Here is an 18,627-nt window from a genome sequence, read left to right on the forward strand (position 1 = left end):
TCTCCAGGATTGATATTTTGATGATCTTTAAAAGTGGAGTACTAGGCAAAGGTCTTGACACATTCTGTACAGTAGCATGGTTTCTCTCCACTGAGGAGCCTCTTAAATGTCTTTAGTGTGAAGGATCTCCCACAGCATTTCACAGATTTCTCATATTTCATCCTCAATAAGGAATCTTGGATACCCAAAAAGATTTAAAAGATGAGTCAAAAACTGTTTCCAAATTTTGATGCAAACTTTTATCTCCAGAGTTGCATAAATCATTTGAATGAAGTTTACATAGAAATTGAAGGATATGCCCTAATTTGTACACTTGCAAGTTTTCCACCAACATAATGTTTTGAATCCCTCTTTAAAATGGGTGATTTTACTGAACCTTTGCTGAACTTACTCTAGTCCAATTATATTTGCCAGAATAAACATAGTTCTAGTTCTGTTACGCTCACTACAATATCAGGATGCATTTAAAATTTCTTCTTTCAGAGTGCTTCTATAAACCTTATCTTGGGTATGCTTCTACGAGAGAAAAGACTGTGATTATTGTTCAGGCCCACTTGAAATTTGACATTGTTATAAGGATTTCTGAACAGTAATTTAGTGAGAATTGGTTAGTTCAACAAGAAAATAAAGTTTTCAAATTTCATTATTCATTGTAAAATTAATAAACTCATACTGCAAATAGTGTTCTTATAGCTTAAATTAATCCATTTCCATAAATCTATACCTTGCCACATGGCTCGTGGCTTACCGGGATCTTCACATGCAGCTTCTCATGGTGGTGGCTGGCAGTGTCTCCCTGACTCAGCCTTCCACTTTCCAGCTATATTCTCCTCCTTGTCCCACCTATACTTCCTGCCTAGCCAATGGCCAATCAGTGTTTTATTTATTGACCAATCAACAACACATTTGCCATACAGAACATCCCACAGCACTTCCCCCCCTTTTTTCAAAAAGGAAGGTTTTAACCTTAACAAAGTAAAATTACATATAATTTGGGAATTTGGGCATAGCTTCTCTTACTACTTCCTGTTGGAGGTGGGCGCTGTATCTTATGGGGACACAAGGAAAACTTTAGGATTATGAGGCTGTATTGTCTGAGCCAGTTGCCTTCAAACCATTCTGGATGTTGGATCATCTGGGCCATGGTGTCATTGGAGACCTTTTAGGGGGTCTTGGCTGGTCAAACCTGATGTATCTTAATCTGGAACAAATCCATAGCCTTTGGCTTTCTGTGGGAAAAAAAGCAGAGTCTCCTTTCCAAAGCAACATATCCTTATATCCAAATTTTAAAGTCAAGGTACTTTTAAAATATACATTTTGACATAACTCAACAGCTTTTACAATCAAATGTTTTTCTGCAGTTAAAAATCCCAAAGACAACACAATCCAGATTCTCTGTGTAATACCCATCTTTATGTGGCTTATTTTTTATATTAATTTTACTGTGTCTTTAAAGACTTTATTTTTTTAAAACTATGTATTTATTTATTTAACTGTATATATCACTATGTATTTGTTTATTTAACTGTATATATCACCTTTTTTGTCTATTTCAAGCCTACGTATCTTTTACAAACATTGTAAACTATTACATCTGAATCTGTCTTATTGTGAATCTGTTACTTTAAACTGCAGCAGCTGTGGCTGCTGGATCTGCCCATTAAGCTTCCCAACATGGCGGTGGTTCATTTTCCTCCAGCTCTGGGAGCTACTGTGGGTCTCTATGCTTTTATCCAAGCAGTGTATAGACCAAAAACGTCTTTTTTTTTGTTTTGTACTAGCAAAGGCTAAATCCACCACACAGCTTAACGTGCCACTTGCAGAGGCCTCATTCCCGCCATACGGCAGGACGAGCGTGCACGCTAGGAACCCATCAATAGCTCAAACCAGCAGCTGCCGCTCATTTGAGACAGACAATTAGGAACTGTTTATAGCTCCGTTTTAGAATCTTTTCTCAGGTTTTAGGTGGAAACTCTTGCCCCCACGTTGGACACCATTTGTAGCTAGAGTTTTCCTGCCTTGTCCACAGTCAGGACAAATCTTTGTCACCTGTCAGTCCCACAGCTGCTCAGACCCCACCAAGTAAACAGAGACTTATATTGGCTACAAACTGTATGGCCGTGGCAGGCTTCTTGCTAACTGTTCTTATAGCTTAAATTAATCCATTTCCATAAATCTATACCTTGCCACATGGCTCGTGGCTTACCGGGATCTTCACATGCAGCTTCTCATGGTGGTAGCTGGCAGTGTCTCCCTGACTCAGTCTTCCACTTCCCAGCTTTATTCTCCTCCTTGTTCTGCCTATACTTCCTGCCTAGCCAATGGCCAATCAGTGTTTTATTTATTGACCAATCAGCAACACATTTGTCATACAGAACATCCCACAGCACAAGGGTATATGTGAAAATATGAAAAACAAAACCAGCAACAACAACCCACCACCTTTCATAGACAACCTTACTTAAAAATTATGATCACACACTGACTGCTATTTAAATAAACAATAGACCACTGAGATGAATAGGATCTCATTCTATACATTACAGCAGAAAAAATACCTGTCACTAAGTAAAAGCATGATAGTAGATGAACAAAGCCACAGAAGGGATATAAAGATCAAAAAATAAACTTCACTAAATAGATTTGCCATACATAGAGCACACTTGAGTATCTACCTCAAATGTTTCAATATAGAAACCACAATGCAGGGGTCTCAACCATATGTCTTGAGTGAACATGGTAAGTAATTTACTTCCTCCAAGGCTACAATGAAAAATAAATGAAATGTATTTTTTTTGAAGCTGAAGACAACTGTGGTGTCAAAAGACTTTACCAAATTATTTACACAAATCGGGTTCTTGTCTTGTATGAGTTTGTCCCCATTTTCTGACTTCAAAATGATTGAAATAATTTTTAAAATATTTACAACACTAGAGGCATAGCTGAGCAGTTAAGAAATGTTCATTCCCATGACCAAGGTCTGATTTTTGACAATCTCCTGTAATTCCTGCTACAAGAAGATCCAAGTGTTTAATGTTCTCAGGAACAACATGCACATTCACACACCCTAAAAGACAAACACTGACATCACATAATTATAATTAAAGCAAAATTTTAGTAAAACAATGTTTCATTCATGAAAGTTTTTCTCTTGAAAGCATTCATTCCTGTAGCCAGTGTTTAGCTGGTCTAATGGCTTATTACAGTTTTTCTTCACCATGAATTGCTTCATGTAACCAAAAGCAAGTATGTAGGCATGAGTTCCAGAAACGAATCCTTGTAATTGGTGGTTTCATTTGGAAAGATTTAGGAAATGATGCCCTGTTGCAGGAAATATGTTACTGGAACTACCAGCTTAGAGAATTTATATCCACACATCATTTACAGGTGCCACACTCTGCTTCATGCTTCCAGTTAAGGATGTGAGTTATTAGCCTTCTGCTTCCACATCTGACAGTTGTTTCCATGCCACTTTCATGGTAATCATGTATCTCTCTGGGATTAAGGGCAAAATTAAACACGTTTATAAGTTGACCTAGACATTATATCACAACAGAAAAGGAACTAATACCAATCCATGAAGTTTTACACCTGAATTAGTTATTTCATACAATTTAAGACAAGTATAAAATCTAAAAGGATTATGTTATTGTTTAATGAAAGAATGTACCCTGTCTGTAGGAAGTTAGACTATACCTACAGGTGTGATTGGAAGGTATCCTATATAATTACAGTGGTGAGGAGAAAGGTATCCTGACAGGAAGTTAGGCTATACCTGGAGCTGTGTTCCCATGAGAGATGATCTCCCCACAAGATGGAGAAATTCTGCTTCTCTCTGAGAGTTCTTAGAGATGGGCTCTGCTCTACTCTGCTAAGAGAGTTTTCCCACCAGAGATGTCAGTTGTTGCTCTGCTCCACTCCCCTAAGGGAGTTTCCCAGAAGAAGTGTCCATTGCGTCTTTGCTCCAAGTCACTAGAGATATTCTGATCCACTTGGGCAAAAGGATGTCTTCACTCAAAAGTAATTCAAGTCATGTATTGTGGAGGGAGAAATCAAGGAGAGAGTCTGGATTCCTTTTCCAGTATGGAAAAGGTCCGCAGCCAACTGAACATGCACAGGGCTTATATGGGGCTTCTTAGGGCTGAGTTTTTCCAGGAAGATTTCTGGGGTGGGAATTGGTTGGATTTCAATCCCTGTGCTTGAACAATCTCAGAGTTAGGCTACATTTTGTGCTCATTGATTGGTTGGTTTTGTGCTCAGTTTGTCAAAGCTAGAGTGTGTTTCATTGGCTGTGCTTTAAGGGAAAAAGCGATTCCTTCACTTGGTCCCTCTTAAAATTATGCCTCTAGTTTCAGGACCACAGTGTATCTCTCAAAGGCTCTGGATTCAGGGACAAAGTGTGTTTCTTTAGCTGGCCCTTTTACTCTACACATAGTGCTTCATAAATTCATTTTTCCCCCATGAGATAGCTGGGCCAAACTATATAAAAATGGAGATCATAGTGCTTGAACAGTTTGTTGAAACTGTCAACTTTTTTTTCTACAAAATAATGTTGTGTAATTGGCTGTAAGTGTATTGGTTAAAGATCTTACTAATACATTATAATAAATAGCCCTCAGTATCATTTTCAGGTACTCAACATCTATCGTGATAAGCAAAGGCTTTAAGAGATCAGATGCACACAAAAGTTTTACTCCTGTCACACAGACTATATTTTTAGGGTTTCTCTGCAATATGACTTTTTCTCATGATTTCAAAGATTACTGATACATACAAAGGATTTATAGCACTAATTACATTCATAAGGTTTCTCTCTAGTATGTTTTTATATACACTTGAAGATGACTGTGATAGGCAAAAGGTTTATTATAATGAATACATTCATAGGGTTTCTCTCTAGTATGTGTTGTTTCATGAATTTGAAGATGACTGTGATACAAATGCTTTACCATATTAATTAGATTCTTTCGCCAGTATGTGTTCTTTCATGCGTTTGAAGATGGTTCTTTTGTGCAAAGGCTTTGCCACATTGTTTACATTCATAGGGTTTCTCTCCAGTATGTGTTCTTTTATGAATTTCAAGATGACTTTGACGCACAAATGCTTTACCACATTGAATACATTCATAGGGCTTCTCTCCAGTATGAGATCTTTCGTGCCTTTGAAGATGACCATATTGTGCAAAGGCTTTGCCACATTGCTTACATTCATAGGGTTTCTCTCCAGTATGTATTCTTTTGTGTACTTGAAGAACACTGTTATGAACAAAGGCTTTACCACATTGATTGCATTCATAGGGTTTCTCTCCAGTATGTATTCTTTCATGCCTTCGAAGAATACTATGATCAACAAAGGCTTTACCACATTGATTACATTCATAGGGTTTCTCTCCAGTATGTGTTCTTTTATGCATCTCAAGATGACTTTGACGCACAAATGCTTTACCACATTGAATACATTCATAGGGCTTCTCTCCAGTATGAGATCTTTCATGACTGTGAAGATGACCACAATGTGCAAAGGCTTTGCCACATTGCTTACATTCATAGGGTTTCTCTCCAGTATGTCTTCTTTTGTGTACTTGAAGAGCACTGTTATGAACAAAGGCTTTACCACATTGATTGCATTCATAGGGTTTCTCTCCAGTATGTAATCTTTCATGCCTTCGAAGAATACTATGATCAACAAAGGCTTTACCACATTGATTACATTCATAGGGTTTTTCTCCAGTATGAGTTTTTTTATGCATCTGAAGACTTTTCTGATGACTATAGGTTTTACCACACTGATTACATTCAAAGATTTTCTCCCCACTATGTGTTCTTGCATGCCTGTGAAGATGACTCTCATATGCAAAGGCTTTACCACATTGAAAAAATACAGGTTTCTCTGCAGTTTGGTTTCTTTCATACCTGCAAGAATAATTGGCACATGTAAAAGCTTTACCACATTCAATACACTGTTGACTCCTTATATATGTATAAATTATTTTTACAATTTGGTCATATTATAAAAGGAAAAAGATCTTTAGGTTTTATCACTATGTTTACACTCATGTTGTAGTTACACAGTCCTAGTACTCATAGGGCTTTTCTGTAATGTGAGTTTGTTGGTGTCTTAATGAAGCTAGAAACACAATTAACTGAATACTTGCATCAAATTCAACAAATATATTCAATGTGGGGACTGCTACATATTTTCTAATTGGTCTGAGAGAGAGGTATGATATGTCTTTCCGTATCTCTATGCTCATATGTCTTGTATCCAGAGTGACAAATGATATACCTAGTAAAGGAAGAATGACAAATAAAAGGTTTCCACAATGAATTCAGTTTGACTTCCTGTCCTCATAGATTTATAATAGAGATTAACATTTCTCCATGACAATGCCCATTGACTATTGACTCTAACTGCCCTTCTCACTAAACAGCACAGTCACAATAAATATATGAGCAATACTATCTTTATTATGGACTCTGCTTACTAGAATTTTTTGAAGATATACATCTCACCTCTTCACAGATTATTAATTTTGTAATATGAGTATGATAAAATAAATGGGTTTACAGTCCTACAGCATAGTTCTCATGGTGCAATGATTCAAAAGTTGATAGCTGCTGAGGCATTTCCCCTTGTCTTATTTCTTAAAAGAATGCCTTGCAAATCTAATTCAACTACTTAAAATTGAGGTATGTGCTTTGTAAGAATTTAATAATCACCAACACACTTCAAACAGTGCTTATTTACACTGTTGCATTTGTTTAATACTTCCAGAACACATTACAATTTCTTCAAAGGTGTATTTTTATCAACTTGCACAAGACAATTACCTTCCATGTCTTCTGGAACTTTGAAAATGTTCATCAGTAGTATTGTCTCTCCAAATGTACCCTAAAATATAGTATCAGAAAATGGATGATATTTTATTGGAAACTGCAAAATTTAAGTTACTATCTTCAGTGACTCTTTGAAGCATGACTGAATTATTCACCTCATTCTCCTTTCTCAATCAAATTACTGAAGAGAATCAATAACCAAGGAAATATTGTCCCCTTATTTTAAAACATGAAGGAATATTCAGTCTTACCTATAGAAGTGAGATTCCAGTAGGTGTCCAGCATCACATCTTTGTAGAGATTCTTCTGGAAAGGATCCAGCAAAGTCCACTCTTCCCAAGTGAAGCCAACATGCACATCATCATAGGTCACTACATTCTAAAACATCCCATACATGTGTACAGCAGAAAGTATTGTAAATGTATACTTCTTTGACAGTATAGTCATATAATTCTGATCCTCCCACAATATTTCATAACATAGACATTGCAATATAATCACCAAGTCACTTTAGATGAAAACTGAATAGGAGGTTTACCTCTGTCAATTCTGTACCCCTTGAATGAGATATTACTTTGCAAGAGAAATGCCTATTAACATAGAGAGACAAGTAAACAGATCAACAGTACAGAGTACACATGAGTGAAATTGTATGAATAATTAGGAACTACAGAAAAGAAAAGTAGGTTAGGTAGACTAGGTGTAATGTTCATACCTTTAACCCAAGCACTCAGAAAGCAGAGGCAGGTATATCTGCCTCTGAGTTGAATAGAAGTCTACTCTACAACATCAGGCCCAGAAAATCCAGAACTATAAATTAAGACCGTGTCTTCCATGTAAAAATCAACAAAAAAGATAGAGAAATGCTGTGGGATGGTCTGTATGTCAAATTGCTCTGATTGGTCAATAAATGAAACACTGATTGGCCAGTGGCTAGGCAGGAAGTATAGGTGGGACTAACAGAGAAGAGAAAAAAAGAACAGGAAGGTGGAAGAAGTCACTGCCACCCATCGCCAAAACAAGCAGCATGTGAAGATGCCAGTAAGTCATGAGCCACATGGCAAGGTATAGATTTATGGAAATGGATTAATTTAAGATGTAAGAACTAGATAGCTAGAAGCCTGTCATGTCCATACAGTTTGTAAGCAATATAAGTCTTTGTGTTTACTTGGTTGGGTCTGAGCAGCTGTGGGACTGGCGGGTGACAAGAATTTTTCCTGACTGTGGGCAAGGCAGGAAAACTCTAGCTACAGAGGAAGCTCAGAGGTTTTTACTGAAGTTCCTTAAAAGAGTGTTGGATTCATTACAGTTCTGTTTTCATCTTCAAGAACATGAAGTGTGCAATTCAAGCTGTAACATCAATAAGATTTTGATAAAAGGCACTGCACATTGTAACAGTTATAAATGGACAGATGAAAACTTTAGAAATATAAATGTTGATCAAACATAATCAACACAGGGCAGGAGAGATGGTATAGCAGCAAAGAGCTCTTTTTTGTTTTGAATGGAGGTGGGCTCAATTGCTCTTGCTTACATGGGAGATCACAACTATTCATTATTCCAACCTCAGGGTTTCTAAGATCATCATTTGATTACTGTGATGACCAGTTTCCCATGTGGTGTATATCTATGCATACAGGTAAAATATTCATATTCACTTAAAAATTAAAACAAAACACAACAGGCAGGAAGAAGTTCATACACCCACTATACAATGACTCAAAAGGTGCAGGCAATATTAGTGTCATGAGTACATGCCATCCTGAGAAACAGAAGGATGCTCTCTGCCAAATTTTAAAGTACAAGATACAGGTGAAAATCTGTAAAACAGCATATATTTGACATGTATAAACCTACATCTCAAGCCCATCACCCAATAATATAAAAACAAAAAAGCTAGGAATGTTGGTCCTCCTTTTGTTGCAGGATGTGGGGACAAGAATCAGCGGGATCTCTGAGTTTGAGGCTAGCCTGGTGTACAGAGCTCCTTTCAGGACAGCCAGGGCTACACAGATAAACCTTGTCTTCAAAAACAACAACAACAAAAAATTAAAAGAGCAGGCTACCAAACTGCCTTATCACTGAATTACAATTGCTTCTACTTTATCTTATGTGATTTTGAGATAGAGTCTATAATGTTGGTGAAGGCATGACAGAACAGGAAGGAAGTTGGCTGATTAATTTCAACACAACACAGTATACAGAACAAACAGGAAATGTGTTGAGACTGTTGAGATGCATATTACACTCCTAGTGAGGAATTTTATCCAGAAAGACTCCTCCTAGTAAAGGTTTCAAAACAATACAAAGAAATATCCAAGGAGAAACATGTATCCAAATATAGTGTCTTAACTGGGAGGTTTTTAAATCAATCACATTTTGACCCAAGTCATTAAGGCTCATGGTCATTCATGAAGAAAATGCATTTAGTTACTTCAATGATCCTCATAGTCTGTAACAGCCCTTACACTGTTCAAATGTCCAAAGTCTCTTCTGATCCTCAAGATGATCTCTTGACAGTGATATCTTGTAAAATTAGTAGAGTTACATATTTTGAACATACAATGGCACACAGTCCCATTCACATTCCAAAACAGTGAAATGGAGACACAGTGAGGGAAGGTTGAACCAAGAAAAGATTGAAGCACAGGAAGAAAAACAACAAATCCTGTATCTCTGTCTCAGATGCAAGGGGCTTCAGTTCAAAAGGGCTTAGATTGCCCTTTCCCTGCAATTTCCCAAACATTTATCTCTATGGTTACTTCTACTGTCTATATGCAGCTAAGTCTAAATGGAAGATGTCTCATAGGTTAGGTATCTCAACATCTTGTGGTCACAAAATGCAATGCAGGTGTGTGGAATATTATTTTAAGATGTGTTATATTTGTGTATGCCGTGGAACATTTTTTAATGATGCAAAGATGTGTTGCAATCTTTTATGTTGCATTTAACTCTGTGAAGCTGTGATACATTACCTGTCTAAAATACTTGATTGATCTAATAAAAAGCTGAATGGACAATAGCTCAGCAGGAAAGGATAGGCAAGGCTGGCAGTCAGAGATAATAAATGGGAGAAAAAAATCTGCATAGAAAAAAGGAAGAAGCAGCAAGAAAGAAAAAAAAAGAGAGAGAAGACACCAGGGGCCATCCCCTCACCTACACAGCAAGCAATGGAGTAACAAGAAAAGAAAGGTATACAGAATAGAGGAGATTAAAAGCCAAAAGGTGGATGTGATAATTTAAGGTGAGAAAAGCTGGCTAGAAACAAGCCAAGTTAAGGCCATGCAATTATAAGAAAGACTAAGCCTCTATGTGTGCAATTAATTTTAGAACTGGGTAGCCAGACACCAAAAGAGTAAAGAGTTAAAAAAGAATAAAAAAGCACCAAGCCTCATCCTCACTACTTCATGCAGTGAACCCTCCCAATCTCCTCACTTGATTTCTGTCTCTGCCAATCATAGATGCCTGCAAAAATGCTGAACTGTAACCAGAGGCTAAGAATCGATGACCTTAAATTTTGATTCTCTCTTGTTTCCAGGACCAGCAGATGATGGTGGATCCTGCAAAGTTTGACTTCTTGATTGGGATGGACAAAAACATGCTTGGACCACAGGTGAAACAGATTTTGTATGAAGTTGCTTCCTGGGACTAGAAATCACTGTGCTTTCTCATTTCATAATTTCAAGCACTACGTAAATAGAGCATTAACCTTAGGAGACCTTCCATTACCCTTCATGCTTCCATTTTCTGAATAACAGTGATCAAGTCTTTGAAAACCCTTGCCTTTTTCAGCACTTCACAGCCCTCTGAAACTACCTTCTCATTTTCAATTGTTTCTGCCTCTCTTGTTTTCTTCCATTGTTCACCTGAATGAGTCTATAAAAACACTCCAACAGAATCAATATTCCATTTAAGAAACTAGCACATTATTTTTTAATTCTGCATTAATAAATATCCTGGGCATTGACAGAATAAGAAGTCATTTGGAGCCAAAATATGACACAAATGACTGTTAGCTTAATTTTTACTGAGTCATTTTGACTGAAATTCTATAGTCTCAATCTCCACTTTCTGCCATTACTCTTAACATTCCCATCTTCCTACTCATACACAATGGACCAATAATGTTCTGTGTGTAACTTTCTATGGTTTTTGCCAACTAAGGTCCTGATATCTTCCACATTCTTCCAAAAGACAACATTCTCAGGTTCTACCTGGCAATAAAATCACTGTTGGTGTTACATTTTTTTGTTTTAACTTTCTTTTATCTTGCTGTGATTAAAGCCTCTAACCAAAGACATATCAGGCAATGAATGGGTTTATTTGGCTGATTGTGTCAGATCACACTCCATCACCTTGGGAGATGAGGATAAAAATCCATGCTAACAATTGAAGGAAAAACCCACAGGCAAAGATTGCTTTCTGGGGTTCTCTCTTGGCAGTAACTGTCTCATGCACAGTTGGCTCCCTTTTCTAGCCCAGGCCCACTTTCTTAGGGTTATTGTCACTGTAAGGAACATATAAGACCTAGGGTGAACAGGAGTGATAAGCAATAGAATGACTTAAGTAAACCACAGATGGAGTAAGGATGAGCTATAATCTATGTGTGGAAGTTGGGATAAGACTAGAAACCTTGCCAGAAAGGGATATAAAATGAAGCCTCAGACCTGATCAACAGATCTTGTCAGACCCTTGCATGAGACGTGAGATCCTGTCCCCAATACAGACATGGCTGACCGGAGGATGACTGACCCAAGATCCATAGGAACAGATGTGGTGAGTCCGGACCTGTACACCTGGAGTGGTACTCCATTTCCATTTGGAAGACAGGATAAATATTACTTGTAATCTTACTGTGTGAATAAATGAGTGTTATACCATGTCTGAATCAAGAATGATTATTCCTCCCCCGTAACTGGGGTATGTTCTTTCTACAGTCATCCTAGGTGGAATAGCCATTTCTGCTACCTTAGGTGCAGGAGCCTTCTCATTTCAATCATCAATCAGCAAAATCTCTCACAGACATAACAGTTTCTGGCTATTATAAATAAAGCCACAATGAATATAGTTGAGCAATTGTCTTTGTGGTAGGGTGGAGGACCATCATTTGGATATATGCCCAAGCTGGGTCTTCATGTAGATTGACTACCCATTTTCAGAGGATTGCATATTTATTTTTCACAGTGGCTGTACAAGTTTGCACTTGTCAAAGCAATGACTCCCCTGGCTCCATGTCCTTGCCAGCATTAGCTATCATTTGTATTATTGATCTCATTCTGGCAGATATAAAATGAAATCTCAAAGGAGTTTTAATATGCATTTCCCTGATGGCTAAGAATGTTGAACATTTCTTCAAGTCTTTTTCAGCAACTTTAGATTCATCTACTGAGAATTCTGTTTAGAGGTATGTCCCGTTATAAAGGAATTACTTGGTTTGATGTTGTCAAGATTCTTTAGTTCTGTATTATCCTGAGTGAGTCAAACATGGTATGACAAACATGGTATGTACACACTTATAAGTAGATATAAGTAGTTCAGTAAAGTACAATCACAGTAATCACAGTAATCACACTACAATCCATAGATGCAGAGAGGCTAAATAATAAACAATGGCCCTAGGAGAGATTTGTGGCTCTCCCTTGGAAGAGGGAATAAAATAGATTTTTTGGGTGCACTGATGGCAAGTTGGGATGGGAACAGGAAGGATCAGGTGAGTAAGGAAGAGACAAATGAGGAGAAGGTAGGGAGAGATAACTGGAATAGGGGAGCTTTTAGCAGGGGTTATGAAAATAGTGCAATGTAAACAACCTGGAACCTGGGCTGGGAGATGGTTCATTGTTTCAGAGTCCGACTGCTCTTCCAGAGGTCCTGAGTTCAATTTCTGGCAACTACATGGTGGCTCACAACCATTTGTAAGGAGATCTGGTGCCCTCCTCTGGCCTGCAGGGACACATGTAGGCAGAATACTGCATAGATAATAAATAAATCTAAAAAAAAAACATCTTGGAACTCATATGGGTGACCCTAGTTAGGATTCCAAACAATTAAGAATATGGAGGCTGAACTAGCAATTTTCTGTAACTACATAAGGCTCCAGTGATGGACCTGGGACACCAAGCCAGCCACAGAACATTCAACTGAAACTTGACCTGCCTATAATGTATGCTGGGTCAAGGGTGCCAGGCCACCAGCACATGAAATTTTCACAGTCCCTTCATTCCAATTAGTCTCGTCTGTCTTAATTCCTAACACTTCAATTAGTAAATGCTTAGAAATTACAAAATCACTCCTCCTACTATAATCAGGTTCTGTTTTTTTTTTTTTTTAATAATGGTGACTTCAGCAGCTTATTATCTACCCTCTTTACCGAAGTAGTGTGCACAATAAGCTATTCCATCTATTCTGGTCTGAAGGTAGAAACCATGCTCCAAATGCAAGTCCTTTCCTTTTACAACAATGGATACTAAATTGGATGAATCAAATGGGGAGTTTTTAAACCTAGAGGTGATACAATCATTCAGTTTAAGATTTTGCAGCTGTAATATGGAGGACAGCAAGATCACTGACCTGGAGAGCAACACACTGGGACCATGGCCATTTGTGTCAACATAAGAGAGCTTGTGTCAGAAACATCTTTCTAAAATGGTTAAAATGCAAGTGTCCTAGAATCAATATGCCTCCCAAGGGAGAAATCACTCCACACAATTAAGAGATTAATATGGAAAAAAAATCTCTTTAATGAAAGCATGCATCCATCTCTGGCTAATGCTCAAAGAGGAACCAGCCTAGAAGAGATCTTGCATTCCCCATATTCCATCATCCTTGTGACATTTAGATTCAAGCTTCAGATTACACTTTGAGTAATTCAAATTGAGACCAAATACTGCAACTCCACCCACTTAGACAGATGGGAGACTTACACAGCAAAGACATTTCCAAAATTATTTCTTAAATAACCCAGTGATATGAAACAGTAAGATCTTCTTCAGTAACAGGGTTCTGAGGTGAAGGAGATAAGAAAGAGAGAAAAAGAATGAGGTCTTGTACAATCTATGTCTCATGTCAACTAAGCACCTTTTAAAAAAAGATTTATTTATTTATTTATTTATTTATTTATTTATTTATTTATTTATTTATTTATTATGCATCATACAGTAACCTGCCTGCATGTATGCATGCAGGCCAGAAGAGAGCACCAGGTCTCATTATAGATAGTTGTGAGCCACTATGTAGTTGCTGGGAATTTAAATCAGGACCTCTGGAAGAGGAGTAGCCAGTGCCCTTAACCTCTAAGCCATTTCTCCAGCCTCAACTTAGCTTCTTAAGAAGAATAGCAACTTGTATACTACTTCCAGGGGGGAAACTGAAGAAAATGGATGACTTTTATAAAGTTAGCAGAAACTATCACACAATGGGATAAATTCATGATCTGAAAAAAACCCCACCACAAAGGCCCTAGCCCTAGACCATTACCAGATCTCCAAAACATATTTCTGGCTTTAGGGAAGGAGCTGTTCTATTCTCAACACATCAGACCCTTAGGGAATGCTCTCAAGGTCTAGGTCCTAGGTTTTAACTACCTTTTCAAGAATTTTCCTCCTTCCTGCCTGAGGGCATAAAGGAAAGCCCTGCATCATTAGGCAACTCTGTAACACAACAGTGTTTTCCATTTCTTTATTTTATTTTATTATTTATTTATTTATTTATTTATTTATTTATTTATTTATGGTTTTTTGGTTTTGTGAGACAGAGTTTCTCCGTGTAGTTTTTTGTGCCTGTCCTGGATCTCGATCTGTAGTCCAGGGTGGCCTTGAAATCACAGAGATCCACAGGCTCTGCCTCTCCGGTGCTGTGATTAAAGGTGTGCATCACAACCACCCAGCTCTACATTTCTTTTTTCTCTTTCTTGTTCTTTCTTTCTTTTTCTTTTTTTTTTTTTTTTTTGGTTTTTCAAGGGAGGGTTCCACTGTATTGCTTTGGAGCCTCTCGTGAAACTCACTCTGTAGATCAGGCTGTCCTCAAACACACAGAGATCTACTTGCCTCTGCCTCTCAAGTGAGTGCTGAGATTAAAGGTGTGTACCACCATAAACCTTGTGTTTTACTTTTCAAACATTTGCCACTTGGCCATACTGCCCATCTGGCAGAACTGTGCCTTTCTAGAGGAAATTTTTTTTCAAGGCATTGTTTCTCAGTGTAGCTTTGCGTCTTTCCTGGAACTCACTCTATAGACCAGGCTGACCTCAAACTCACAGAGATCCACCTGCCTCTGTCTCCCGAGTGCTGGGATTAAAGGCGTGTGCCACCACCGCCCAGAACTATGCCTTTCTAAAGAAGAAATTGGAATTTTATGACATGACAGGACTTAAGGTTGGATGTGAACCTGCAATGCCTTAATGAGCAGCTTGTTAGATATTCTTTGATATAGGATTAGGCATAGTGGCTTGTGGTAAATGGGCAGTGTCTCCTTTGAAATGCTTTGGAGCCAAGTGTCTGGACAATCCTGGTGAACAAATGTGTATCCTACTGTCCTAATCTCTAACAGCCCTGGAGAATATACCTATTTTGTGTTTTTTTAGGCAGTCCTCTTTCACCTAAATTCTATTTTGTGAGACTTGCTATTGCCAAAGAATTAGTGAATCTTTTATATCACTAATTCTACTCTTCTATATTAAACCTTAGCAGTGGAGTTCTACCTAACACATTAGATGCCTTTTACAATCTCCACAAAATTAATGAAAAAGGATCTTAAACATGAAAGGTAAATTCAAAGTGCTGAATCTCTAGAAGGTACTGGAGAAACTGGGCCTCTTCTAGTTTAGAAACGTGCTTTTGTGGAAGTGTCCCCAAACAACCTGACCACATAGCTGCATGACAGGATTAGAGGCCCAGACATACCTTCTGTGACAGGCTTACTAGCAAGCAACACCCAGAGTCAGGAAAAGAAATAAGCTTACACCACCCAGGGATCCACCCAGGGATGTGGAAGCACCTAACATCCCAAACATTCCAAGAATTAGATAAGGTAGCCAAATATCCTTGAATCTTGCACACACCTTTTTATTTTTCAGATACCCCTAGATAATAGTCAGCCAATCAGGGTCCTGAATTCTGGAAATTTCCTCACCCTAACCATTGCTATTATAAAAACCCAATCCCACCTGAGCTCAGGGTTCTCTGCTCTCCCTGCTGTGTGGGACAGACAAACGATGCCCCGGAGCTTGAAAATAAATGCTCTTTGATTTCACTTATGGGATACAGCCTCCATAGTGGATTTTTGGTGATCCCTGCAAACTGGACATAACACTTTCAAACAAAAAGAATGTTTAATTTAATTACAAATATCTTTCTACACACAGCTCCCTGCTCCCCATTCTGTGAGCAGAATCAGCCCACAGACCAAAGTTATTCAGAGGCCTTCCCTGGGACTAGGAAGTGTGCTGAAAAACAGAGCACAATGATTCCTGTCCCTCCCTTCTACCACAGACAAAGACATTTTCTAGTTCAGCAGAAATATGCATTTCAATAGCTCTTGCCCCAGGCTGCAAAGCAGACCTGATCTCTTCCTGCTCTCAATAGGTACTTCCTCTTCCTCCTCCTGGACACAATGTGGATAGCTAGCTTGTCCAGACCACTATACTATGTGGGGTGGAGTGATTTGCTGCCACACAGGTAGAAGAGTACCCAAAATTTTAACAACTGTAGAGATATTTAAAGACACACAAGAAGAGTGTTTGTTGTGTGACTTAACACTGACATCAGGTGAACTGAAGGTACTTTTTACCTGGTTGTCACAGAGACTCCAGACAAGCATCAAGGAAAGCAGAAACTAGATCACAAACAAGATAAAAGGTCTTTCTCCCATCAGAAAGCTGAAGGAAGGCTCCATCCTCCTTAAGTTTTATTCCTGAAATTCAGAGCAAAGTTTTGGCAAAATAAATAATAATAAAGAGTAGTCTTCATGGAAAGAAGAATACTTAGAGAGTAATGGAGCCAGGAAGAATGCATTTATGAGCACCATTGTTAGCCAGCACATCTTTCTCCATAGACAGGTGAAGAAAAAAAACATAAACTCTATTAATTAAGCTTCTCTACATGATCAGGACTGATAGAATGAATCTCTCCATGTATGTAGAAAGTTGATTTCATAGAATGTCTTACAAGCATGCAGGATTGGGAGAAAAAGGGAAAATCAGTAGCCATCTTGAGAGATGCTTCCCCCTCCCCTCCTCCAAAAGTTTTTGCTGACCAACAGGTTTAGAAGTTACCAGAAGTTGAACTTTTAAGGCTGGGACAATAAATCTATGTATCCTAGACTTGGCAAAACAACATATAGGGAGTAATGGGCTCAATTAAACAGAAGTTGAACTCGGGAGAGTAGGACAGGAACAATAAATCTGAATGTACATATCCTGGGTTCAACAAAAGCAGGACATAGGGAGTAAAAATTTATGTCTCTGTAATACCGTGAATCCTGCTAGTCATCAGTAATCTCAAGGTTATAGTTCAACTGGTAACTTAAAAAACTACCTCACACCTAGCGCCCTCGTCCCATCCCAAGCTGCATGTAAACGTTTCCTATATAAACTGCTTAAAGTGAGTGCTCAGGGCCATTTTCCTCCACCTGCTGTGTCGAATGATGAACGTGACCGAGCTTGCTTATTTTGTTCTTCAAAGCTTGTGTGCTTGCATCAGATAATGGCTCTGTGGTGGTCTAGCTTAGGGATCTTGTGACCTGGGCACAACAGAGATCATTTTAACTTGCCCTGGCTGCTGTCTGTCTCAGGGCTGTGACATCATTGCATAGGATTCCATTTTTTAAGCTTTATTTTATTTTATATGTACAGATGTTTGCCTCCAGGCATTTGTACAGAGTACTTGCAAAGGCCAGAAGAGAGTTACAGGAGATGGCTAGTTAAAATGGAACCTGTGTCGTATATAACAACAACTGGTGCTGCTTTTAATTGTTAAGGTATCTCCCTAGGCCACTTCTTTATTTTAAATCTATTTTCATACATTTTAATTTGTTGTACCCAGATCATGACCCCCAGAGAGACCACCAAAGATGAGCATGATGGAATGCAAAAGCAAGGTTTAATTCTGGATATCCAATACAAGCCTAGGCAGGGACTTCATCCAATAGGTCCAATGCAGTGGAGGCTGGAGGAAGTGCCCACCTATCTACAAACCCAGTTTTTAAAGGGAAAAATCACAAGGTTACATCATTCAGGGGTGCTAGTACGGGTACAATTCTGATTGGCTCGCTTCTAGGGGCTTTCAAAAAAATCATGGCTTAATCTTACTTCTAAGGGGGTGGTTGCTTGCCACCATTGCTCACTGGCTGCCCTCAGGTGGGGACATTTTTATGGTCAGTTACCCTGGAAACCAGGGTTAGACCAGTCTATAGTCCAGTATTCATTATCTCGTGACCACCTTGGGACTCCATACTTTTACACTTCCTGGTTTTTGGAATCTGGTCTGACTTGTTTCAGTAACTATTGGCCTATTCCTTGAAGGAGAAATCTTAGGCCTTAGTTTTTGGTGAAAGCATTTTCGTCTTATTTCTAAGATGGCTCATTTTGTTCTCACAAATTAATATGTATTTAATCATTTCCCCCCCTTCTTTTCCTCTCTCCATCCCTTCCCAAATTTTTCCCTTCCAATTTCTTCCTTATTAAGCATGTGAGAATATGTATGCACAAACATATGAATAAAACCTGCTGAGTCCAAATCTGTTGGTTGTGTATATAAAGATTCAAGGATGAAGACATTATATTGGATAAGCAAATAGG

At 38.4% G+C, this 18,627-nt stretch overlaps 1 protein-coding gene across 5 annotated transcripts in view; it reads right to left on the reverse strand.

The window, feature by feature from the left end:
- Positions 1-1,085: 1,085 nt before the first annotated feature.
- LOC128121193 (zinc finger protein 431-like) overlaps positions 1,086-18,627 on the reverse strand; it is a 30,533-nt gene continuing 12,991 nt past the window's right edge. The window contains exons 1-5 of one of the 5 annotated variants that reach the window (XM_052755614.1): positions 16,620-18,588; positions 13,757-13,835; positions 7,088-7,214; positions 6,831-6,891; positions 1,086-5,912 (exon numbers count right to left, since the gene is read on the reverse strand). In XM_052755614.1, the coding sequence (XP_052611574.1) occupies positions 4,958-5,912; positions 6,831-6,891; positions 7,088-7,121 (1,050 nt within the window). In that variant the 5' untranslated portion in view covers positions 7,122-7,214; positions 13,757-13,835; positions 16,620-18,588 and the 3' untranslated portion in view covers positions 1,086-4,957. Of the gene's footprint in view, positions 5,913-6,830; positions 6,892-7,087; positions 13,885-16,619; positions 18,589-18,627 lie in introns of those variants that run through there. The other 4 variants (XM_052755612.1, XR_008222105.1, XM_052755613.1 and 1 more) reach the window with 4 other exon arrangements.

This window comes from Peromyscus californicus, unplaced genomic scaffold, assembly GCF_007827085.1.
Source record: "Peromyscus californicus insignis strain IS unplaced genomic scaffold, ASM782708v3 Scaffold_33__1_contigs__length_539039, whole genome shotgun sequence".
Lineage (NCBI taxonomy): Eukaryota > Metazoa > Chordata > Mammalia > Rodentia > Cricetidae > Peromyscus > Peromyscus californicus.